General features: G+C 36.1%; 3 protein-coding genes across 4 annotated transcripts; 1 reads left to right on the forward strand and 2 right to left on the reverse strand.

Annotated features, from left to right (window-relative positions):
- Positions 1-5,784: 5,784 nt before the first annotated feature.
- LOC117907706 (lysine histidine transporter-like 8) lies at positions 5,785-11,732 on the forward strand. 2 transcript variants are annotated; one of them, XM_034821346.1, is made up of 5 exons: positions 5,793-6,348; positions 8,585-8,718; positions 9,308-9,735; positions 9,861-9,992; positions 11,011-11,732. In XM_034821346.1, exons 1-5 carry the CDS (start codon positions 5,984-5,986, stop codon positions 11,494-11,496), a joined length of 1,545 nt encoding a protein of 514 aa, XP_034677237.1. In that variant the 5' UTR covers positions 5,793-5,983; the 3' UTR covers positions 11,497-11,732. The 2 variants fall into 2 exon arrangements, with proteins under 2 accessions (XP_034677238.1, XP_034677237.1); XM_034821347.1 differs by lacking the exon at positions 9,861-9,992 and having other exon boundaries at positions 5,785-6,348.
- A 1,711-nt stretch (positions 11,733-13,443) lies between these two features.
- Positions 13,444-14,724, reverse strand: LOC117905936 (dof zinc finger protein DOF3.4-like). Its single transcript, XM_034818820.1, has one exon. The coding sequence runs from the start codon at positions 14,476-14,478 to the stop codon at positions 13,798-13,800; it is 681 nt and encodes a 226-aa protein (XP_034674711.1). The 5' UTR covers positions 14,479-14,724; the 3' UTR covers positions 13,444-13,797.
- A 1,892-nt stretch (positions 14,725-16,616) lies between these two features.
- Positions 16,617-20,077, reverse strand: LOC117907815 (ent-kaurene oxidase, chloroplastic). Its single transcript, XM_034821473.1, has 8 exons — positions 19,826-20,077; positions 19,540-19,700; positions 18,318-18,479; positions 18,075-18,215; positions 17,701-17,955; positions 17,463-17,624; positions 17,183-17,377; positions 16,617-17,109 (listed from the first exon to the last, which is right to left on the reverse strand). The coding sequence occupies exons 1-8, from the start codon at positions 19,962-19,964 to the stop codon at positions 16,798-16,800; spliced, it is 1,527 nt and encodes a 508-aa protein (XP_034677364.1). The 5' UTR covers positions 19,965-20,077; the 3' UTR covers positions 16,617-16,797.
- Between the last annotated feature and the right edge of the window lie 6,495 nt (positions 20,078-26,572).

Genomic DNA, 26,572 nt, shown 5'->3' on the forward strand with positions numbered 1-26,572 from the left:
TCAAGAAAAGTTGAATAATTATTAAATGAATTATATTTATTTATACTTAATTTTTTTATAAGAGGAAGTTGGTCATGTCAATTGCGGGATGTCATTTTAGGAAAGGTGGAGCACACGGAGAGATGAGAGGAAGTGAAGAAAAATAATAGTAAATTTTGAAATGTAAATCCTTAAACAAATCCCTTAGAATATTAAATTCTCATGAATTGAATGACTTAGGGCATGTGAGAGTACTACGAGCATGCCCCATTATTATAAATAAATAATGAATTTTAAATTTGTTATATTATATTATATTTTTAAGAGTTTTATTCTAATAGGTATGATGTATGATTTTAAATGAGATAATAATGATATATGTATGATTCTTAGTTGGTGATATTGAATATCGTTTTTTCACTTTGTTAAGATGTGTTCCTTTTTTTTTTCAAATTAAATCCCTGATACTAAAAAAATCATTTATAATTTGTTACTATATTTCAAAATGATAATTTTAGAAATAATAACAAATAAAGAGTTATAAGGAGACAATGAAATACAATTGTGAACCCACATATTTCCACCATACAAAATTGAAACCTAAACTTTTTGGGAAATAAATTCATTAATATATCTAAGTACTTGTTTTAATGCAAGAACATGAATGGGTTTATGCTATTTGTTGAGAAATTTTTCATTGAAGTTTATCCATTGCAAATAATTTCCAAGTACTAGTATTTGACATAAGCATGGATAATTTTGATTATATGCATCTCATTGATATTTTTAGTTATTTATGATTCTACGTGTAAAGTTTTGGTTATTTCATTCCCTTCTTAATAACCTTGATAAGGACATTGGATATAACGCTTATTTATTAATGAAATGTGATGAAGCTATGATAAGTTGAAAGCAATCAATTGGAGTTTGAAAGTTAAAAAAAAGGGGTAAATTTATAAAGTAAATTAACATATTAACTTAAGGTCATATATGTTGCAAATGCATGTTTCATCTGTTAATATGACTTGGTTAACGTTTGGTTTTAACCTAACTATGACATACACTAGTAAGATGGTAAAACCATCACTACTATGGGGAGATGAAATACATAATTGAGAAGTTCTTTTTAAATTTTTATTAACATGGAAGACCATTTTCGTAGCATCGTAATACAATAGAATGCTATTGTAATAGTGAAACTTTGTACTTAAAATTTTCAAATGTCTATTCAGTGCATGACAAATTTGTTAACCATGGTTTCACCTTACAAGTAAAAAAAGAAAGTAGCAAGTTACTACAAAATATGTAGCAATGATGGTCATATTGAGTAGGACCTTAAAGATTGAAGCTTTTGTGTGTAACCTTGGTCTTTAGATTAATAATGGATGTTACTGAAGTACTAATATAAGTTGATTCTTATATCAAATTGTCTTATATATAAACCTATAATTAACACATTCTTCTTTGTTTCATTTATATGAACATATTGTTATGAGACTGGAGTTTGAGGGCATGTACTTGTACAATTATCGTAGAAGTGCAGCCTTTGTTGTTTTGAATATCTTACTTTGTTTGTTTCTCTCAATACACACCCCTTTGCACACTTCCACTAAGCTTATATAAAATATGAAAAATTGTACAAGCAATTTAAACTTAGTGTAAAAGTCCTATTGTCTAACTATACATGACTATCATTTGTGGTATAATACTAACAATTTTGAAGTACTCCCTCTCTTATTTCCCTTAACCAAAGAGTTTAAAATCATTTTCTTACACCTACCTAAAGCACACATTAATCTAAGGCACATTTGTCAACTTTTAAATTAAAATTTTAAAAACCCAATAACCCAATGTTAGGAGTCAGCTTTGTAATGAAAATTTATCTTATGTTATATAATCGTGCACTTTCCTAGAAGATGGTTAACACACCCCTATGTAGACTTTGATTATGAGTTTCACGGATCCTATACCACTGTATAATGAATTTACGTTAACTGTACAAACATAAAGATCAAACCATACAAATGATATAAATTGTAAAATGATTTTAGCAATTAGAACAATGATTTATGAGTTTCCCTTAAGCAAGGTCTTCCATTATGAGGTTTTTAGTAGCACTATATAAAGAATTTACACCAAGTGCACATAAAATTTACATTGATGGACCAAATTCAAATTATTTGCTTTGCTTAAACTTAAGTTTTTTTATGATTCAATTGTACGATCATGAAATTTCAAGATGATACCCACTCTCGTAATGCATGTAAACGATATAACATGGTGAAAAAATTACATTAAAAAAAAATGTTAGGTCAAGGCTCAAAAAATTGAACAATTTTTTGTGATTATTTTGAAGCATTGCTACCATATCTTTGTTGGAGGAAATGTGTGTGCATATGTATAACTACTATCGAAATGAAACAAACACCATACAATAGTAAAATTCAGACCCAATGCCACAATCTAAACCATGTATTGATCTCATCTTTTAAATCCATGGACTTTCTTCACCACACAGCTTCCAACAAAGTGAATCAACCGACCCAAAATTTAATATCCAATAAAGCATGAGCTGCCAAAATTTTTTAGAACATATGCCCATAGAAATCTTTTAAAATTACACCTTAATGATGAACATCTCAATGTGTTATGCAGGTATTGTACTAAAGATCTTTCTTCACCTGCAAAACCAAAACATCTAGTATTGCCCTGTTAATTACAGAACATGGATATTCCCAACATTGTAACATTGTTTCTATCTAGATAGGCTACAATTTACTTCTTGTTTTCCATCCCAAACAACAGAATACCATAGTGTCATATGCAAATCTGAACCATTAGCCTCGGTGATGAAAAAATGATAATTAACCCCTATTTTGAACTTATCTAAATGTTCATAATTTGCTAATAGAATTAGAATACATTTAATAGTGATTTTAGGAAATATTTTTAATTTAAAAAGTATTTTTAAGCAAAAATAGGGTGTTGAGCAAAATTTTAAAAACATTTTTGAAAACCTAAAAAATCAATTATAATGTTTAAAAAACACTTATAATGTTTTTTTGGAAAAACATTTGATAGACGATTCTTTTAAAAATACTTTTAGAAAAAATAATTTCATTAAAAAAACTTTGAGTGAAACTACTATCAAACACATACTTAAAGTGTGTTTAATATTGAATTTTGAAAACATTTTTATTTTTTTTAACACTTAAATAATAAAAATTTTAAAGTATCAGAAAAGTTGAAAATGTTTCATAAAATCTCTATCAAGAGGGTTCTTAGAGTGTATTTGATAATAATTTTAGAAAACATTTTAAAATTTTTAATAATAAAAATTTTCTAATTGTTAAAAAGATTAGAAATATTTTTTAAAATCAATAAGTGTTTTTAGTTTTATATTATCCTGCAGGGAGAACCAAATTTGCACTTTTCAAAAATTAAATGAAACATCCTCTAAACTTTGAAATGCTTATTTTATTTCATTTCGGAGATTAACCAGAACTGACTTCCCTTATGATATACAAGCAATCTTTTCTAATGTGCAATCAAGTCAGAGTCCCAACAATGTATATAATCCAATGTTTATACAAAAATGTAAGTGAAGATCAACACCACAACTCTTCCTTAACAACACTATAATTGTAGGAAAACAAGGAGAGTATAATATAGCATATATTCAAACACTCGTTCGTCAAGAGATGACTTTGAAATATACTCTCCCTTTTACTCCTCTACCACCAAAGCTAGGATTTTCAGAAGATGGAGATTCATGATGGTAGATCGATGAGTACAAGCGATTGAAATTTGAGGATTTTCTCTCAAATTCACACTTGCAGACAACAGAAGTCTCAAGTTTTAAGGCAGGGATTTTGAAGTTTATGAAATTCTAAGCACTCAGAGTTGGGAATTACTCTGGTCTCCTTTCCATTTAGTAATTGCTACCTCAATTATTTCTAGCATCAGCGACTCCACGTCCAATTTTTAAAGAAACCATCTTCAGGGTATTTTACCAACTGCCGTACTATTACGGCTCTGTTTTTACCAACTGCCAGTAGTACTCTCATTCAGGTAGCCAAAGTGATTGTAAGAGTATTGCTTACGAGAATTGACCTAAAACCTGAATTCTAACCAGTGTATATAGGGGTAAGCACAAGATGCATGTTTTCAGCACCAGAAGACAACCAGACAATGTAGGGGTAAGCTAGAAACAAAGTTTTTGAGTGTTTTTGAGTCCTACATATTGCAACAGCCATGGATCCTCAACGTGAGATGGCCATACGTAATGACAGCCCGAAATGATGGGAATCGTCTGGAATTCAGTATGAATATATCAGGTAGCAGTGTTCAGACTCACGAGAAAAATAGTGGGAATCATTTGGAATTCGAGGAGGTGAAGCTATTTTGATATCACAGCAAGAGCCTAAACCTAGAGTCTGGCTCACACAGCTCACCCGGTGACCATCGCTTTTTAACCGCATGAATCATGGAACTGCCCTTAAGGTAATGGAAGAAAAAAAAGAGGAAAGGAAAAATAAAGTAGCCATAAAGATGTCAGAGTGGGAGATAGGATTTGGAAAATAGCTTGTTGGCTGATAGCAGTGTCAGAAAATTCTCAAAGTAAATGGAATCGGAGCCTCACAAACGTTGGGTGAGAAAAACAGTCCATGGAAACAGCAAGTTGAAACCATTATTTAAGCCTGGAATAATTCGGTGGTTTAAGGTCACCAAGGCATTTGTCTATTCCAAAAAGGACTCCACAGAGTTGCTGTGTCCCAACTTGATGATTGCCATGAAAGGCCAAGTATAAAATGCAGGAACCCCAGAAAAGGAGTGGAAAAGAGAAGCAAAGGCAACATTGTGAAGACCCATATCCAGAGTATAAATAATAAGAATTTCAGGTTAAACGAATCGGGCTGCTGGAGAATTGGGTTCCACTTTCGGCGGGCCGAAAAATATGATGAATCCTGGCTGTGGTCCATCATCCTTCAGCAACATTACACCACTTTGACATGAATGTGAATGAATGCCAAGAAACAACTGATTTGGGTTTGGAGGCTTCAGTTGGAAGCCAGGCGTGACCGAGAGAATAAACGGGGAATGATGTTGGGTTCACTCACGGCGCATGATATCATAGCCGTTGAGAGGGGAATATAGAATGCGCGTTCGCACGGGTGATGATCGCAAGGTGGCACGCCAGTTTCGCATGTGGAAATTTGTCCAGTGAGCGGCTGACACATTGTTTTGTATTTCCCCGCTTTTTCAAAGTTACCGCCACTGCAGAAATCGATGAAGGTGGTGGTGGTGGGACCCGTCCGAAATCCTAGTTCAAAGCCCACACATTTTCATCCCACGCGCCTTTTGCATCGGAGGACCGACGCGCTTGCCATGTCAACAATGGGCGATCAAGAACTCCACGGTCAACAACGGTGTTTGCCCTAGGGCTCTCCCCGCCAGCATCGTTTCGCACGCCAACGTCGTATATTGATGTTTCCAGCTTCAGAATGGTCCCACCAAAGGGAATAATCATGATGGATCGACTCTTTGATTCAGGGGCCCAGTCCACGCCATCGTGGAATCAACTGTACTCCCCTCCACAGACGATCGCTACCCCTCTTGAGCCTCTTACTTTTTTGCCACATCAATCAAAATCAGAGCAGTCCACTTCGTGTCTGATTGGAGGTTTCATTCAACGATAGTGTTGCCTTCAAACCACCGGCCCATCAACACCGTCAAACGCTCAGTGGGTCCACTTTAGACCAACCAAGGGTGGATGATTAGTATGGGTGGAGCTCTCCCATTCAGGCACTGATATTGACTGACCCCGACAGACTGAAGGCAGAAAGAAAAAGAGAGAAGAGAAAGAGTGAGAAACAAGAGAGAGGTGTCTCCATTATTGTTTCTTCTCGTATCCCTTCTCTTTTGAGTCATAGACAGTGAGTGAGTCCCAGACACTGAGACTAAAACAAAAACTCCAAGATATTTGCATCAGCTGCAGTGAGCAATGGAGGAGAGGCCAGAGACGGAGCTCATTTCCATTCCGGCTACTCCACGTGTCTCGACGCCGGAGATACTGACGCCCTCGGGGCAGAGGTCGCCGAGGCCGGCTTCCAAGGCGTGGACGCCCACGTCCTTTATATCGCCCCGGTTTCTGAGCCCAATAGGGACGCCGATGAAGAGGGTGCTGATAAACATGAAGGGCTACTTGGAGGAGGTGGGTCATCTCACCAAACTCAACCCACAAGATGCATGGCTTCCTATTACTGAGTCTCGCAATGGGAACGCTCATTACGCTGCGTTTCATAACCTCAATGCTGGGGTTGGCTTTCAGGCCCTCGTTTTGCCTGTTGCTTTCGCTTTTCTAGGCTGGTATGATTTCTACCACTGCTCCATCCTATATTTTTCTTAGCTTCATTGCGCGGTTTATTATTTGATTTCTCTTCTAACTCAGTCAATTTTTTGGGTGCTTAAGCTGGTTCGGATCCTCAGAAAATGTAGGTAAAAACAAAGTGAACTCAGAATCGAATCTTGAAACTCTTTTTGTTCATTATCTAGATTCAAGGAAGCTGAATCGCAACTGAGCTTAGTCTAACACAAATGTTGGTCCTAATCAAATTGAGTTTCTCCTATCTCTAGGTCTGTTGACATAGAAAAAGCGGAAAGCAAAAGTTTTGGTTTGCTATCCTTCCCCTAGTTTTCTTGGCGATGAAAAGTAAAGTAAACGTTTGAGATTAAAAAGGACGATGGATACTCATATTTTGCTTTAGTCATGGTGTAAATTTACTAATAGAAATTCCTCCTGGAGCTACATTTGGAATTAAGTACCAGTTACTGAAATGGCCTTACAAGACCTACTATTACTGAATATGTATTACGGAGTCTTTTCTTTATCTAGTTTTTGTCCTGTATTTTATCTTTTTTATTTTCTCATTTTAAAAATATTTACTGATCCTAGATTCTATAATTGAACGTTGGTCTCTAGAACTATGATTTTTTTTGGGAATCATCTATATCCCTCTCCCTCTATGCCTGCCCCCGCATGTCGGTCACGACCGGCTAAATTATCCTCTGGGGGTTTGTGGGGCCATGAGCTAATTCTGTTCTCCATCTTTAAATCTCCTCATAGAGTTTATTTGAATGGAAGAAAGAAACATCCTGGAGGCAAGTCATTTCAATCCTTTCATCTTTTACCTTTCCCACAACTTTCATTTGGTCCATAGATATGCCATTACCACCCATACTGGGGCCACTTATAATTTTGTTTTCTTTCCTTCAGAGATTTATGACCAGAGGGCCCCTTATACTTGATTGTTTTCTGGGTTGCTTTGCCTTTCCCATTCACGTGGGTGGGTCTATTTCCACTCCAATTTTACTCCATTCAAACTTTTATGTTTATGTACCAAATGCTGGTCTCCTGTCATGGAGTGAATGTGGCAAGACTTTAACAAATACTTGATATATAAGTTATTTCTGCATTTCTGTTGGGATTCTCAGCCCTGGCAAGAACCCAGGTGCTTCATGTCACATTGGACGCCATGATGTATACTCAACTAGATTAGTGGTTTGAACAAATCTGGTGGGGTACTATGAAAGTATTTTACAAATGTGGATGAAGCATATAACCCGATTTCGAATGCTGATTAATAGTAATAAACTTCAGTTAGGTAACTTCATGAAAATGACACTTATGAATGGGGCTACAGCTACACATATGGCAGCATGCACTAGAAACATCTGGTTGGAACCCAATTGAAAAATTAACCACTTCATTATTAAGTTCTCTGTTAATGGGTCATAACTCTGTTCCAGATGGGGCCTCCTTGTTTTCACTGGAGGCTGGATTTTTCATTTGATTCATGAGAGTGTAGGGCTTCCCTGGAAAAGATTGTTGCAGCTTTATCATAATCTGTAGTAGATTCCTCCATAATGCGGATAAGTCAGCTGTAGTTGCCAAAAAATTGCAAATAAAAGTTGGCTGGGGAAGTTCTCATTGGCTGTATGGGGCAGGACTATTGGTCTAAAGTTTCAACACAAATTGAGTTTGAATTGGTTGACACCCATGCCAAATGCGTTCAGTAACAGGCCCATCCAAGATGCTCTCTATCCATATTTGGTTTTTTGTTCCTTCCATGTTACAATGTGGTGCCTTCTGTGGCTTTTGTCACATTTCGTCATCCTTGTCACTGAATTTTGCCACTTGTGTTTGTTTTTAGTGACACTGTACTTGTTTTATAGTTGCTTACCTTTAAATTATTATAAGACAAACCTTATGCTGTTTATTACATTTGAAAGGACTATCCTTCATGTAATCACGAATGGTTACTGGCTCAATTCCGCACTGATGAATCACATTAGTTTCAAACTTCTACTCATATCCATACTTCTTAAAGGTGCTTAAAACTTCATTTACATTAGGACAAAAAATCAGAAACAGACAACGATAAAAGGAATTGAGGAAAGCTTGCCTTTATATTATGACAAGCACTTTCTACCAATTATATATCCAGGACAAAAAATGCATTGGGCCAAGATAAAAATGTGAAGGAAAATTAGTTTGATGAACTTAGCTTGCCTTCACTAATTATTTTTTTAAATGAAAATGCAGGAGTTGGGGAATACTTTCCTTAACCATAGCCTACTTTTGGCAACTTTATACATTGTGGATTCTAGTTCAACTACATGAAGCAGTTCCAGGGAAGAGGTACAATAGATATGTGGAACTTGCACAAGCAGCATTTGGTGAGACTGCATTCTAGACCCCAACTTTCAATTGACAAATTCCATGCTGTATATGCATCATAGATCACTTGCATGGGAAAATATGCTGGGTTTTGTACGGTTTGTTAAACCAGTCCAACATTCTCTAATTTTATTGATATTGATTGCATGGATAATTTTAACTATTATATTTATTACACTTCTTCAATAATCGAAATCATATGGAGTGGACATTCATGGGCAAGTAAAGAAAAGGTGAATGGTCTAGAAAAATTTATTTGTCATTTGCCATATGAATTATTTCGCTCATACCACCTAATACTTAAAACCATTGTATAAAGGATTCTATTGATCGGCTATACTTAGTGTCTATTTCACTATTTCTCTCAATTTGTCCTTTTCATAAAGCTTCAAGAAATAAGGACTTAAACTGATGAGGATTTGTCAAGTCTCTGATATCTGGTCTTTGTATTTTGAGCATTGCCTACAAAAGTTTGACATATAATATTAACATAGCTGATGCTTTTGATTTCGGGGACATAGGACTCGAGGAAGGTCTCTTAAGATTTTGGCTTCTGATCTAATACTTTATTTATTTATTTATTTTCAGGAGAAAGATTGGGCGTTTGGCTTGCTCTCTTCCCAACTGTTTATTTGTCAGCAGGAACTGCAACAGCTCTGATTCTCATAGGAGGGGAAACCATGAAACTATTCTTCCAGATAGTTTGTGGCCCACTCTGTACATCAAACCCTCTAACAACAGTAGAGTGGTATCTGGTGTTCACATCTCTATGCATTGTTTTATCCCAGCTGCCAAACCTCAACTCAATTGCAGGACTCTCTCTCATAGGGGCAGTGACAGCCATCACTTATTCTACTATGGTGTGGGTACTCTCTGTAAGCCAACAAAGACCACCCCCAATCTCCTACCAACCCCTTTCATCTCCGTCTTTTTCTGCTTCCGTCTTCTCAGTCATGAACGCCCTTGGAATTGTGGCCTTTGCATTCAGAGGTCACAATTTAGCCATGGAGATCCAGGTACGTTCTCTTTGAGTTCTAAATTGTTAGATTCTCTCTTCCTCTCTCTTAAGAAACCTCCAAAGTATTTATTATTGAAGGTGTCAGGTTAGTCACTAAAGGGAATTTCATTTGATTTCTTTCAGGCAACAATGCCGTCAACCTTTAAGCACCCTGCTCATGTTCCTATGTGGAGGGGGGCTAAAGTTGCCTATGTGTTGATTGCCATGTGCATATTTCCTGTCGCCATTGGAGGTTTTTGGGCTTATGGAAACCTTGTAAGTCTGCCAGCAGAAGCCTTCTTTATTCTGTTCAGTACGTATGCACATAATGAAATAGGAATATTTTTAAGGGAAGAAATTTACAACACAAATAATAAATCTAAAAGCAGAACAAAAAAGCTATGAATTGATAGTTATCGAAAAGGGCACAACTTTCAAGAAATCAAGTGAACTTGTTAGATTTTCTGATGTTTTTCTGTCTTCATTATGTGCAAATTACCGTATGGTAAGAATTAGATCTACATGTATTTCAGTCCTTGCAATATGGTCAGTGAGAAGGGGCCACAACTGTTGATTATATCTGGGTTGGGGTTTTACTCTCTTTCAGAACATTTCATGTGTACCCTATGTTTCTAGGAATTTTCCTTTAACTGGTGAAGTTTTTTCCCCAGGAAAAATATAGAGGCCTGATTTTCTTCATGCCGGGGGTGAACCACAGTTGTCTTATGTTATAATCTTTTCTATTCTTATTCATGTTCTCATTCTTAATTTTTTCTTGCGCTTGAAAATCTAGATTTGTAAATCTTTCACACCAACTTTCAGTCTCTTGGTTTTAATCATTTTTCTTCTTTCAAGAAAAAGAAAGAAAAAAAAATATTAGAGAAGTAATTCCCAAACTTCTATACTAGCCTCATTTGAGATTTCTTTTGCTCAAATGGTGAAAACAGCATGTCTTCAAGCATTCCTTATTTAAGGTAGTTCTCCTTCCTCTTTTGTTGAGGTAGTTGGCAACTATTATTATATGACATTATTAATTTTCTATACGCAACCCGTATGCTATCTCAAACAAAAAAGACACATTAATGCAATTTTGAGAAGGTGGTAGAAATGAATCAAAGAATCTCACGTGGTAGTTGGTCTTTCTTCTAGTTTATGGTACATGTAGTCAAACAAAATATCTGTACTCATTAACTGCTGGTTCTGATGGTCTTGTGAATTGTATTTGAAGTATATTATTTAATCTTGCATGTCTGTGGATGACGGATTTAGTAATCAGTTTCTTGTCTTATTATAGATGCCATCGGGAGGAATTCTCAATGCCTTGTATGGATTTCACAGTCACGATATTCCAAGAGGACTTCTTGCAATGACCTTCCTTCTGGTTGTGTTCAACTGCTTGAGTAGTTTCCAAATATACTCGATGCCTGTTTTTGACAGTTTTGAAGCGGGCTACACCAGCCGAACCAATCGCCCTTGCTCAATCTGGGTCCGATCTGGTTTCCGGGTTTTCTATGGGTTCATCTCCTTCTTCATTGGTGTGGCACTGCCTTTCCTCTCTAGTCTTGCTGGTCTGTTAGGAGGACTTACTCTTCCAGTCACATTTGCATACCCTTGCTTCATGTGGGTTCTTATAAAAAAACCTACGAAGTTCAGCTTCAATTGGTACTTCAACTGGATCCTGGGGTGGTTGGGGATTGCTTTTAGCTTGGCCTTTTCCATTGGAGGTGTGTGGAGTATGGTGAACAGTGGACTTAAGCTGAAATTCTTTAAGCCCAGCTAAGATCAGATAATCAAGAATAGCCATAAGAGGCTTCTGCATTCTATAGACTTTATTCTGTAGGACTTATATCATATTTGTTGTTCCAGTTGTGGCTGCAAACTCAACCCTTAATGTATGCATCTGTTACTTATGGCACATAGCTTTTTATTGAGTTCTACTTCAAGAATTTATGTAATTTTCCTCTTTGTCAAACAGTTTGGTTTCTCTCTTGAGTTGATTTGCTCGCTTATTATTAAGTTTCGAAAAAAAAAATGGTTAGATTGTAAAGAAAATTTGTAATGTCTCCTTCCCTCAGTTTAAAATGAACCCAGGATAAAACCAATGACCTTCACATGCAGGTAAGTTCACTAAAGCTAGTGGACATAAGTTTCAAACTTGCCTAAATGAATTATTACCAAGTTGCTGATATTTGTTTTCCCTTTTGGCTCAAAACCCCTTGAGTATACAACTATGCTGAGTGAGTAGGAGTTGACAATGGCTCAAGGTAGGTATCCGTTGTATTTAGTAATGAACTTGGTAGATGTTATAATGATTTGAACAAAGCCTTATTTGCAGTGCTTTACTGCACCATGTGTCTATTTCATCATTGTACTAATGTTTGTACCCCTGCTACCTAGCCCTGCCGTGAAAGGACCATTGCTGCATTAAGGAAATAAATGGCGATGACCCTAGTTTTTAAGAGAAAAGGAAAATGAATAAACAACTTCCATGAATTTATGATCCTCCTGAGAGTGTTACCTACGTCATCGAGTATAGAAAGCATAAGTAAGCAAAAAATGACAACTCCTACTAAGTAATCAAACAATCACTCTCACGCTGGTCCATTCAAATCTTAAACCGCTAGATGGGGCAAAGTTTCAACTTCTTTAACGGGGATGGGCCTGGTTAGTCACCCACCACCCCAGAGGAAGTTTCAAGGCAGCGAAAATGGTGAGGGTGAAGATTCCTGTTTGAGCCAGGAAATTGCAAAATTCATGAGATTCGAGAGAAAGAGAGACTTCAACTGCTCATTTTCCCAAACAAGTACAACAGTAAATGGGGGGCAGCAACAGAGAGGGAGGATGCTTCCTAGAAAGAGAGGCATTGGCTCCATCTCCATGCACGCTAAATCCAGTCAGCGTCACAGCCGACTCAGGATTCAAACATAAAAGATAAGTGCGTGTGCGTGTGCGTGCTGTTGGGTGGGTGGGTAAGTGGGGCTCACAACTCTCGCTGCAGCCATCATGAATCCACCTGACAATGTGTATCTTCCATTTAAAGTTGGCACAACGCGTTACATATTGGATGCAACTCTTAACATGAAATGAATGCAAATAAGCAAGCTTAGGTTAATTTGCTGTATTGGCCTTCGGCTGCCCACTCAAGAAAAGCACAAGGGAAAATGATTCTGAAGCAAAATTGACCAACACCATCATTGTAAATGAGTGGCGTTTTCAAGTAAAATTGATCCAGGCCATGCGGATAAAAAGGGATTGGGTTCGCGTTCAATGCAGCCAAAGAAGCGTATTGAAGAAGATGATCTATTAAGTGGGTCCCATGGTCGGTGCCATGTCGTTGATATGTCAGCGTCGATTTGACCATGGGCGACCCTCATAGCTTAGGGGGCTGCGCCATTCAAGGCTTCTTGCTATTCATTTGCTACCTATGATCAAAGCGGTACTAGGGCAGCAGCCTCCGTAGAAGCTCAGGTCATGTTTGGTAGCGCTCCTATTTCACAATTCAAATTGGGCCAAACAAAGGGTCGGCCTAGCGAAATGGTGAGCCCTCCCAGGGATTTCCAAACAAGAGGGCAATTATTATTTGGTGGGATTTATTGGATTATTATTGGTAGCGGCCAAAACACGCCCTGGAAATTTGAGACATTCTTTGAAACTGAAATTTCATGCATCCAGAGAAAACGCGTACGAACCCCACATATTTTGTGTAGAACCCAATCAAGCACCAGACTTTGTTGCCAAGTTTTCTTCCCAGAACTTCTTTTCTTTGTTTGTGAAAATCAATCGAACACCGAGTATTGTTCTCAAGTTTCTTGCACCGATATTTTCAACAGAGACTTCAACATTTACAGAACATACAGGCAACAAAACCCTAAACATGGATCGAAAGTAACATTATCCAAGGTACACTCTCATCTGAGTCATCTACCCTGTAATCTGTAGTCTAATATCTATACCACCAAGCAACGGGAACCAAAAAGAAATAGAAAACGACAGCTGAAACTCATTGTGTAACCAGGAAATTAAAATTCCACCATAAGGAAAAGAGGGAGAGAAACTTTTCCCAGTAAATGCTAAAAGCCATTCACTTCAAACCTTGTCCAGGCGTGGAAATCGCGAGGTCTGGCCAAGCAAAGCAATCTCCATCAACGAATCCGACTTCCCCGCCGCTTAGCTGCCACGTGTTGCATATAGAAGACGACGCCGAACCACCGCCGCTGCCAGTGCCATCGCCACCAAGAACAACATCACCGACATCTGGATAAGACCAAACCCCTTTCGCAGGTCCGAACCCCATTTCATCGAACCCTGGTCCAAGCCCTAGGCTGAACCCATTCAACGCAAGGAACCCAGGTCCCTGAGAGTTGAGCAGTGAGGTGAAACCCCCAGACACATCCCCATTCAGACTCAATCCATTCCGTTGTGGCGTCTCCGTTTCGGCTTTCAGGACTGGCGAGACGGAAATGGGGTTGGCGGGCGTCGTTTCTAGGGTAGATGAAGAGGAAGAAGTAGCAGTGCGAGAACGCTTGGAGTTCTTGCGAGTACCACCGCCAACGGGGATGTTCCTGAGAGTGCCTCCCTGGGTCCAATAGCGGCGACAGGATTTGCAGAAGTGGCGAGGCTGAGAGAGGTTGTAGTTGTTGTAGTAGCAGAACTTGGTGTTGGTAGAGTCGCAGCGGGGACATGGAAGGTGCTCAGACTGCGGCGGATGCCCACCCACTTGTTGGGGTCTCGCAACGCGCCTCTCCCCGGACTCTGATGGCATTTTCAGAGATGTGGCTTCTTGGTGGGGAATGGTTCAGCACAATGGAGGAATGAGACAAAGATTGGGAGAGAAATATATATAGAGAAGAATGTATGAGAGAATGAAGGGGGAAAAGTTTTGGAAGTAGATATTGGGTTTTGGGTTTTTATTGAGAGAGAGAGAGAGATTAGACAATTTCTGACGCTAAATATGCGAATGGAGAGAGAAAAAGCTGGGACGTTTGAGAATTTTAACCCCATCCAATAAAAAAAATTAAAAAAAAAACTCTGGGTTCCGTTACTCGTGTACAACGTTTGAAGCCGGCTCAGGCCCAGACTTGGCTTTGTTTATCATTTAAGATTGCTGTTTCATTAAAGAACAGCATCTGCTATTATGGTGTCGAATGGATCTTGTCCAGTGACGTGGCAGCCCTTCATTTGAGATCAGGCAAGTGAAGCAGGTAGTTGATTCTGGGGGTAGGACAAATTGGTTTGCTCCCCACACAAAATAAATAAAAATTTCACTTGAATCCATCAAGCATTGTTTTTTCTCCTTTTATCGACAAAATGGAAGTGGAAGAAGTAAGAACATGCCATTTCAATCCCAACTAGATAAAACTACGATAGTTTTGATATGGTTATAAAATACTAATTGGACGTAGACATGAAGTGATGGGTTCATAGGAGCCTAGGTTGAGGTTGATAGGGCTCCAGCCCACTTGGACTGACCTTTCACTGTTGCATTCCTATGTGGTGTCGGCTATCAAACACCCCCGCCCCCCCACCCATTGACACAACAGTTCATCATGTGAGTTATTGTCACTCAACGGATAAGATTCAGGATTTTTCTGGGCATCGACTATAATGATCAATCATAATTAGAAAAGAAATTTCTTTGTGATAGTCCACCCTAATAAGTTCAAAATTATACCCACAATCCGAAGAATTGACTTTAATTTTAATCCTCTCATATTTTCTTAGATTATGATCGATGCAATTCATGCGTAAGTGGATAATAAGGCAAGGAGGAAGGTAAGAAGGGACAAGATGATTGATGTCGGGCAGCGTGGGAAGCAATAATTGGTATGAGTAGCTCTCTCCTACTCTCGCCGGATTTCTCGGTTTCTTTTTTTATATTCTTTCTTCTTCCTAAATTCTTACTTCTTGGCATATAAAAAATTCAAAATTTATGTATGCGTCTTCTTCTCCACTCTCTCTGTCCGATCACGTTTCAAACTGTCGTCCATTTGACTCACATCTGATTTGTATTATCCCCAGAAACATCCAAGGGTGCATATGCATGGCCTCCGCTTCAGTACTGTACCTGACCTGAGCCACTGTGGAGAGACGGAAGTGGAGAGGGTTTCAGTTTTTCAAAACTGGCCATGTGGTCGACACGCGTCGGTCAATGCTAGGTCTTTCTGCTATTGCCCAGCACGCGCGACGGCTTCACCATCAGCCTAGCCGACCCCAGTTGGGTTGGGGTCAGATGCCGCCAGTCTTACAGATTCTCTTTTAATTCTATTTGTGTTATATACACTACGATATATACAGGTGTCGTTTTCAGCTTCTTCGACAGTGCCCCGACCAGATTTTCCTATCTCGCCTGACTACAAGGAACCCACCTTCCTCTTCCTCCTCCACTCTCCATCCGTTTCACGTACATTGCCACGTGTCTTCCGGACCTACACTTGATTCACACCCTTATGCATTTGGGCAAATCTCCGAAATTTCAAACCATTGTGATCCCACCCAGAGCACCATTACAAGCAAATTCGAATCGAAATTCGTTGACTAGTGACTGGGATCCAATGCAGTGGAGGTACAATAAAATGTGGACGCAACCAAGTGGGTCGATTTGACCATTCGTGAGTAGCACAGAATTGGAGCCATAAGCGGCAGCAACACCCCCCAACAACCTGTTTAAGGGTGACCAAATTTTCAATGGCCGACCACAACCCATCTTTTCAAATTCTATCCTAGGAATGCGCGTTTCAAAATCAACTTACTTCCTACTATGTGCGGCCCGTCCCTCCCTCCATTTCAAACCTTCGCTTTCACATTTGTACATTGAATTTGATTTTGGGCATTTTTTTCTTCACCCACTTATTCAGCTGTCTAGGAAAACCAGTTTGGGGCTACAAGGAAAGGTCTGGAAAATGCTCTGCAATACCCACATGTCCTGAGATGAATTTATTCAGATATATCTAGAAATGGTTCACAAACTCCACAATCCACATACATTATTACTGTTATTGCCCATGAAAAATGCCGTAGCCAAAAGGTCTACACAAGGAGCACGGACAGGAGGCATGTGGGATGCTGGATCTCATTTCTGTCATCACTCTCTTGCCTTTATGATCGCTTGCATGGGATGGAGTTTCTGACTGGTGAGTGCTACAGTATCCACATTTTCTTCCTCCCCTCCCATCAGTTTCCACTCAAACTCCTGCACGAACCTACCAATTGATGTGCAAGCTATTAGCATTGCCTGAAGAGCGCCTGCACACACCCTCTTTCCTCCTCCAAAGGCCATCGTCTTGTGCAAATCCATTAGATCGTATTTCTCATCCAGAAATCTTTCAGGCTTCCACTCCTCAGGATTTTCCCATTGTTTCTTGTTCATGTTGCACCCATATATGTTTATAGCGATCTGCACAACATTGGTCATAGTCAAAATAGCTAGAAAGAATATGGTACGTACTATGGAAAGACTGATCAATTACCTGACTTCCAGCAGGAATATGGTATCCCCCCAATTGGGTATCTTCATGCGCATACCGAACAGGGACTATGGGAGCTGGACTGTACTTCCTAAGAGTCTCATGGAAAACAGAATTTAAGTACGGAAGCTTAGACAAGTTTTCCTCTGTAACCTTATTGGAGCCACAAACTTTGCGGATTTCCCGATATAAAATTTCCTGTTAGATAATAAGAAGGTATCAGAATCAGGTACCAGCAAACTGAATAACAAAGGAGAAATGGAAAATTTTAAAATTGAACAACCTGCCGGTTTGGATCCTTAGCAAGTTCATACATGGCCCATTCAGATGTGACCAGAGTAGTATCTGATATCTCGATGATTGTCTCCCAAATCAACATGGCTATTTGTTTCTCCGTGAGTGTTGTTGCTTCGGCTAATAAGAAATCGATGTAGGAATTCTTCTCCTGTTTTGAATCCCAGCCAAGTTAGAACAACTACTAGGCCATAAGACCCGTAAAAAGATTTGGCAAGAAAGATTACCTCTCCTGAACCAATCCTTTTCTTCTGCTCCCCGATAAGGGCCTTCATTAATGCTCCCCTGCGGAAATCCATTCTCTGGATTTTCATTTCCATGCTCTTATTAGGAATCCAACTCAGATATGGGAAGAAATCTCTCCAGTCCACCTCAATGGCCCCTGCCATCGGATCAGCAACCAAAACCGCAAATATCTCCTCCCTTGACAAAGTGGTGCCAAGCTCTTCCACATAAATGGATTCAATGTCCTTGCCCAAAGCCTGAAATTCCAACCCACTTTTTCAATATCCTTTAATTTTTTGTTTCTTTTTTAATATGTTCATACCTAAAAGTGAAAAGTATGGGATGCCACCTATTCACAATGAGGAAAGAAACTCACTTGTTTCAACGCTAATCCGAAAATTTCAGACTCGAAAGTCTTTTTGAGAACCACTGGTTCAAGAGGAGAGGTCTTCACATGGGCATGCAAGTATTTCGAAATATTTTCAATCAAGGTGTCTCTGTGGCATCGGTGTCGCTTCTGAAAATTTAACAGAGATGCTTGTAAAATTCTAATGTACAGGCCAAAAGAGACGTTCACATAGACACATGCTCGATGCCAAAAGATAAATTAGCAGCCAACCTGAGCGGGGGCTCCCAAAACATTTCTGAGTATAAACCCTTTGACCATCTTGTGGAAGTCATTGTAGTCACTTGTGGCAACCATGCATTTATCGAAGGTAAGGATCTTCAAGGCATTTGATAACTTCCTTGTTGAGATGGATGAGAACCTGGTCACCATTGCCTGAAACAACCACAGGATTCAGACCCTCCATACTGCAATGTTTAAATAGAACCAGTTCTCCCATGCAATGGTGGCTTGGTCTATAATTGTTGCTGAATCAAGGTTGATTCAGAAAACTGGGGATGGAGGAAGGAACTGGAGTTCAATTTTGTGTTTCCAGACCAAGTAAAAGTGAGTAAGTCTCAGCATAAACCTCCATTTTTTCTTTCAAAGAATGAAAGGATAAAAAAGTCATTTCAAAATGCTATTTTACTTTCATCCTTTTTAAAAAACATAAGAGATAAAGGGGTATCAAAAAATTATGGCAAGTACATGAAAGAATTCCTGGTGGGTACCTTTTCTTTCCCTGCACCCACTTAATTTGAAAAAGGGGAACAAAAGGACGTGGATATGAAAGGACGTAAAGGTGGATGTATTTAATAAAATTACTTTTAGAAATCCTATTTAACTTGAAATTTAAATCCAAGACCAAAAGAACCTTGGATTGATTGAAGTACCAAAGCAATAAACAAAAGAAAGATCAAAGCAAATCCTTTCTGGTTCATTGATCTCTTCAAGAAAAGGTAAGTTGGGTAATAGTAACTCAACACAAAACATCCATGGCAGCAAAACAAAATTTAGTAAATGACAGTATAGTGGATTTTCTCTTGGTTTATACTCTTAAAATCCGATGAACACTTGACTTCAAACCGGCAAGTGGTGTCAATTTTAGGAAGATGTATATCTAAGAAGGGGCCCGATCTCTGATTTTGGACTGGACAAATACAAGTTAATTGAGGTCAGCCTCATGGAGATCTCACCAAAATGCCTCTCTATACTGACACATGAAATGTTAGAAAATGATGTAAATTTTATCTCTCCCAGGAGCATTTGGAGGAGTCAATGAACGAAATAAAGCCTTCTCTTTTAAGATTCCAACTCAATAATAGAACAGATAGGGACGTTTCAACCCCCAAACTTTTGGCTAAACCGCCCAAAGGGCAAGGGCAGTGTGGCACCGGCACCCCAACATTAAAGAGTTCTTTTCCTATGAGAGAGAGGAAGAGGGAGAGAAACCAACCTCTTTAGCAACTTCGGAGGAATTCAGAACGATCATAGTAGAAGCTCCGGTCCTGATGGAAAAGATTGGGCCATAAGTCTCAGCCCACCTTGCGAAAGTCTTGTGTGGCTTCTTCTCTTTCAGTTGCAGCAAATTCCCGATCAGCGGCAGCCCTGGGATATCTGCAACCCCCATCAACCAATACCCATTCATCAACATCAACATCTATAGATTAACATGCGACACAAATTCAAAAAGAAAAGAAAAGAAAAGAAAAGAAATCCCCAAAAGAAAATCCCGGTAGTACCGGGAACAGGTGGAAGCCCTCCAACACTTCTTTTCCGGTTAGAAACAAATCTTCTGATGAAGATCAGTACCACCAACGAAATACCACCCAAAACCACCGCAGTGGCAAAAGGCACAGCTTCAATACCCATCATATCCATCGCTTTTTCAGGGGATAGAGATTGTTGCTATGCCTATGGTACTTGCAATGGCTCGCTAATCATACAACTTTTACACTGTATAAAATGATAAAACAGTAAGTAAGGGCGCTGAAGCACTCAGCTGATAAAATAAATAAATAAATAAACAACCAAAGAGAACGGAGCTCTGTCGTTTTGTAATGGAAGAAGAGGCCAGGAATATGCCTCCAAGACAGCCAATCCTATTTGAGCAAGTCCCTTTGTCGCTTTCTAGTGTTGCTGTTCTCCTGCAAGCCGATTCCCTGTTGCTAGTCTCTTCTCTTCGGGACTCTTAGTTTATGTCTCCAACAGCAATCAGGCGGTGGGTTTGGCGGCCACCTTCGGATTCCAGACTTATCTGTAAATTTTTGCAGGGGAAAAAAATTTGGCACTTTTCAAATGGTTGTTGCCATCTGCCCAAGTTCCCCCCCATACGTTGTATATAGAAAATAACTAATTGCTTGAATGGGAAGAAATATTTTTCACCTAACCATCCTTAATTATTTTAAATATTTACGTGTACTTTAAAAAAAAAAATTATTTTCACAAAAAAAAAAAACGACAAGTTATTGCATTTCCTTATAAATAAATATAAGGTAAAAAATATTTATAAATTTTATTTGGTTTTTTAATAAATTTTACTCACAAATATAATTACATTAAGATTTCATAAAATAAATAAAACAATTTATAAAATCTAATTAATATTTATATTTATTGATTTTATCCACATCTATTAAACATTCAAACTTATTTGTTCCTTTTATTATTTTATTTTCACTTTTTTAATGAAATTATTATCCTAACATATTTTTTACTACCTTAATATATTTGAAGTTTTTTTTTTTAAACTCTTTTTCATTATTCATTGTCAAATAAGATTAGAATTTTTTAATTTTTATTTAATATCTTATCAAATAAGTTTCTCGATAATGGCTTTTTCTCTAGTTTGCATTTGAAAATTTTAAAATATATTAATTCTTGTATTAAGAATTATTATCACTTTTAGCATATTTATATTTTATTTTTAGAAAAAAAATCCCAAAATTTACTTACATAAACTATTAAATATTTCAGTTTTATAGTAATGCATTTAAATGGTGCTTTCACAAAAGGAAAAGTTGGGGAGTAGTTAATAAGAATATCTTACTTAATAAAAATATGATTCCTATCAAATAATCCACTAGAAAAAACTTTCTTTAGATAAAGATAACCATTCTTAAAATGGAGTTTTGGGTCAAAATGACCCATTTATTATATATATATATATATATAATATCTAACCACTTTTTAAAACTTATATCAAATTGGCCTTTTTTATGCCAGCATAAGCACCATGTCACCATTGCCAATTGAGACTTCATTTTTGAACTAAAGTCAATTGTGAATTAAGGTTTTAGTTAATTTTTTTTAATTAAAAATTATTAAATTATAATTTATGATTGAAATTTTAAAAATATACTTAAATAATAAATTATTTATATTTAAACTTAAGAATCTAGTATTACTTCAACAAACATAAATTGATAAATAGAAGATATTATAAATGAATATTTTATTTATTAATAAATTAATAATCTTAAAATAATAAATTTATATAACATATAAATAATATATAAAATTGTATAATTTATTAATTTAATATATTTAATTTTTTGCTTTTTAATATATTAATTTATTTGTATTATGACAAATTTATCTTTATCGAAATAAGAGTATACTTTTAAGCCGTAGTTGATAACTGATATTTCAATTATAATTTTTTTTTTACTTTCAAATTTAATTTAAAACTATTAAATTACAATTTATTATTGAAATTAAAAATATATACTTTAATAATAAATTATTTATATTTAAACTTAAGAATATAGTATTACTTCAACAAACATAAATTAATAAATAGAAGATATTATAAATAAATATTTTATTTATTAATAAATTAATAATCTTAAAATAATAAATTTATATAACATATAAATAATATATGAAATTGTATAATTTATTAATTTAAGATATTTAATTTGTTGTTTTTTAAGATATTAATTTATTTGTATTATGACAAATTTATCTTTATCAAAATAAGAGTATACTTTTAAGCTATAGTTGCTAACTGGGATTTCAATTATTATTATTTTTTACTTTCAAAATTAATTAAAAACTATTAAATTATAATTTATTATTGAAATTAAAAATATATACTGTAATAATATTTTAATTACAATTTATTTATAACCTTTAAGATTATTAATTTATTAATAAATAAAATATTCATTTATAATATCTTCTATTTATCAATTTATGTTTGTTAAAGTAATACTAGATTCTTAAGTTTAATTATAAATAATTTATTATTTAATTTCAATCGTAAATTGTAATTTAATAATTTTTAATTAAATTTTAATTTTTTTTAAAAAAAATTTACTAAAATCTCAGTTGGCAACTACAGATTTAGTTCAAAAATGAAACCTCAATTATCAACTGAGACTTTAATTCAAAATTGAAGCTTTAGTTGTCAAGTGAGGCTTTAACTAAAATGATGAAAAAAATAATTAATAACACAGCGCCTACGTGACACCAAAGATGCCAATTTGAACATAAGTTTCAAAAAGTGGTTAGATGTTATATTTTTTTTAATAAATAAGTCATTTTGACCCAAAACTCCTTAAAATGTCATGTCTTTCCATTAACATGTGGAAGTGCATTTAAATCCAATTTTCAAATGATTCTCATGCTTTAAAGAACATAACATGAAAGGATGAGGAAACCCACATTATGATAGGTTCCTTTAGGAAAAATAAGGAAAAGAGACGGGAAAGGTCAGTTTCTTTAGAAAAAAAATAAGAAAAAGAGAAGAGAAAAGGGAATTGGATAATTTTGGAAAAAGAGGTATCTAATATATTTCACTCATATCCCCCAAGATTTCACATAAATATATTTACGGTCCTACTACTTTTAAAGGAAATGTTTTTATTGAAAGTGTTCTTTTTATCGTACTTATGTGAAAAACTCTTTTATGAGAAATTTAAAATAGTGTTTTTGATAATATATTGTATAAGTATAAAACCATTTTTTAATAGTAAATTACTAAAAAGGATATTGATTAAAAAGGGAAAATATCATAATAAATGGAAAAGTTTTATTACAAAAAATATATATAAACATTTATACAGTTAAAAAAAAACTCAAAAAATCATTTTTATGAAAGGGGAGTGAAAAAAAGAAGAAGAGAATGAGGAGGAATCAAATAGTGAAAAAGAAATGGAGGATAGTTGGAAAAGGTATTTTAAGAATATATGAAATTTTTTTAAAGAAACCCTCCCAAGTGCTTCTCTCAAAAACACTTTTAAGTGTTTTCTCTAAATTTTCAAAAGTGTTTTTCAAAATATTATCAAACACTTATTTTTTTACCTTTAAAACAATTTTAAGTATTTTTACAACTAAAAACATTTTTAAAAAGTACTACCAAACAAGCTCTTAATTATCATTAGTTTCAAATTTTGTCAAATAACATTTATATAAATACGTTTTTATAAATTTTTTTTTTTAGAAAATCATTAAATACAATTACATTAAGATCCCATTTGGTAATAATTCTACAAAGTGTGTTTAATACTTTTAATAGTTGAAAATTTTTATTATTCAAGTGTTAAAAATGGTAAAAACACTTTTTAAAATCACTCCTAAACGTACTCTAAATCCTTTTACCATGTCGGGTGTATATGAAATTAACCTAAATTTTAATGTGATAAAAAAATAATATATTATTGAACTAATCATAAAAATATTTTTAAAAATGGAATATTTTCTAATCTCCATAAAAACTTAGTTTTTAAAAAATGGCATGGGCATCAAATGTACCATAAAAATAAAATAAATAAATAATAAAATCAGATGTAATTAAAAATTATGACTATCAAATTAATCCAGCATAGAGTGGAAAGAGAGAAGAATTTTAATTATTGGTAAAACAATGGAGACCACTCCTTCAATGTGAGGCAAAAAAATTGAAAGTGGCCCAAACGTATTGGGATTCTAAGCAAATCAATGTAGGCCCGTTTGGAAATAATTTGATATGAATTGGATTAATTAATAGGATCACCCAACCCATGGGAGGTGCAGAAAATTTAAAAAAATAAATGAGATTAGTTATTAACGGTAAGTACTTGTTTAATTATATTATTGTTATAAATAAATAAATTCCTGAGAGATAATTATTGACTTTTTAAATTAAGGTAAATTAAATTATAAAAGAGGATAGTGCTAAATAACTATTAGGGCCAAATAAGAAAGAAGTTGACCCAAGACCCTGCCAAGAGAAGAAGTATAAAATTATGGGTGGTTGTTGTATTAAAGAAATGATTGTTTGAGTATAAAAGTACAATTGATTCTTAGGAAAATACATGCATGTAGAAGTCAAGTAGATTTAACATATTTGTGTTTTTGTGGTCAATAGAATGATCTTCAAATTTTATTAAAATATTTTTTATCAGTCATTTTCTTATAAAAATAAAATCTTGTTTTGCAGTATAACTAGTAATGTTGACCTCCATGTCACAAGTTTGTAAGACTTATTTTCAAAGGTATAAGGCTTAATTCCATGAGGATTATACAAGAGTCTTTGATAATCATACCTAGTATGCACATTTCTACTCCTAATATTTTTCATATTTCCACTACTTTGTGTTACTAAGTTTCATTATGCTTAGAATCCTATGAGTGTTGTAAAAATGGTTCAAGAATTCATATTCCATTTGATCTCAATTGTCGATGCATTTAGGATCTAAATTTGTGTACCAAAGGTGTTTTCTTAAACGAAGTGCACAAAATAGTTGATATTACCTTCGGTGTTAGCATTGTTGCATGTTTCAACATAAAAAAAATACGTACTTAGTATTGCCTTTTTCATCAAAATTATAGAAACTTAAGAAGTTGATAACAATAGTTATTTTTAAGTTGTCAATTCTTTTACTGGAAGGCTTCAAGTAAATTAACATACTTTGTGATAGACCTTCATACAATGCTCTAATAATATTTGTTATCATATCTTAAAACTATTGACCAAATTAATAGCAAAGCCACTAAAGCAAGTTCATTGGCTTGTCGTTGACCTTGTGCCAACATGGAGTCATCATGCATATCCTCCTTGGGCATAAAATCATAGGAGAGAAACAATATATAAAAATCCTTTTCATTAATAGTTTTAATGAGCACAACAATTATCTAATGTCATTTGAACCAATTTTATTTCTATTGAGGCAACATTGTCATGACAAGCATAACCATTGAATAAGGAGAAATATAGGAATTTGAACACTTAGATGAAACTTTATGTTTCCTTTTTCAATTGGATAAATTGGACTTTGAACCTCTACTTGATTTAGCACCGAAAATGTAGTGAAGGGATTTCTTTCTTGAATCATTTGGTGATAATAGCAATTCTTTCGTTCCTTACCTATAATGAGGCTAAAGTAATTATTAGTTGATGTTTGTTGTTCACTTTGCAAGTATTGATAAATGAGTATACACCAACATTGTGATGTCCCACATCAGATAAAGGAGCAAGTTCCTGGCGCTATATATGTAGAGGCTCCTCTTAACCAAGTAGACGTGTTTTAAAGCCGTGATGGTCCTCTTAGGCCCAAAGCGGACAATATCTACATGGTTGGGTGCGGGTCGTTACAAATGGTATCAGAGCCGATCCCTGACCCCGGTGTGGGGGTTTGTTTGGCCCCGTAAGGGGTGTTTGTCTGTTTGGCCCCACAATCTCAATCCCATGGGACACAACGAGAACGTTGTGTCTGCATGGGGGGGTGTTTGTGATGTCCCACATCGGACAAGGGAGCAAGTTCCTGGCGCTATATATGTAGAGATTCCTCTTAACCAAGTAGACGCGTTTTAAAGCCGTGAGGGCTCCCTTGGGCCCAAAGCGGACAATATCTACACGGTTGGGAGCGGGTCGTTACAAATTTTGTGATGTCTCACATCGGATAGGGGAGCAAGTTCCTGGCGCTATATATGTAGAGGCTCCTCTTAACCAAGTAGATGCGTTTTAAAGCCGTGAGGGCCCTCTTGGGCCCAAAGCGGACAATATCTACATGGTTGGGTGCGGGTCATTACAAATGGTATCAGAGCCGATCCCCGACCCCGATGTGGGGGTTTGTTTGGCTCCATAAGGGGTGTCTGTCTGTTTGGCTCCTCAATCCCATGGGACACAACGAGGACGTTGTGTCTATATGGGGGGGTATTTGTGATGTCCCACATCGGATAGGGGAGCAAGTTCCTGCCTCTATATATGTAGAGGCTCCTCTTAACCCAGTAGACGCGTTTTAAAGCCGTGAGGGCCTTCTTGGGCCCAAAGCGGACAATATCTACATGGTTGGGTGCGGGTCGTTACAAACATGTTGTGAGTCATTAGATTGATAGAAATATTATGTGATGATGAGGTAATGTGTGGACCCGCGTTTTTCACGTGAGTCCCCACTCGACGAAGAAACTCGTTTTTTATTTATTTGTGAAAAATATAATTTTTAGAAAAATACTTTGGAATCGCCACTTATTTTTGTTTTTTTCTTTTAAAGGAAAACAAAATA

Source organism: Vitis riparia, chromosome 18, assembly GCF_004353265.1.
Source record: "Vitis riparia cultivar Riparia Gloire de Montpellier isolate 1030 chromosome 18, EGFV_Vit.rip_1.0, whole genome shotgun sequence".
NCBI lineage: Eukaryota > Viridiplantae > Streptophyta > Magnoliopsida > Vitales > Vitaceae > Vitis > Vitis riparia.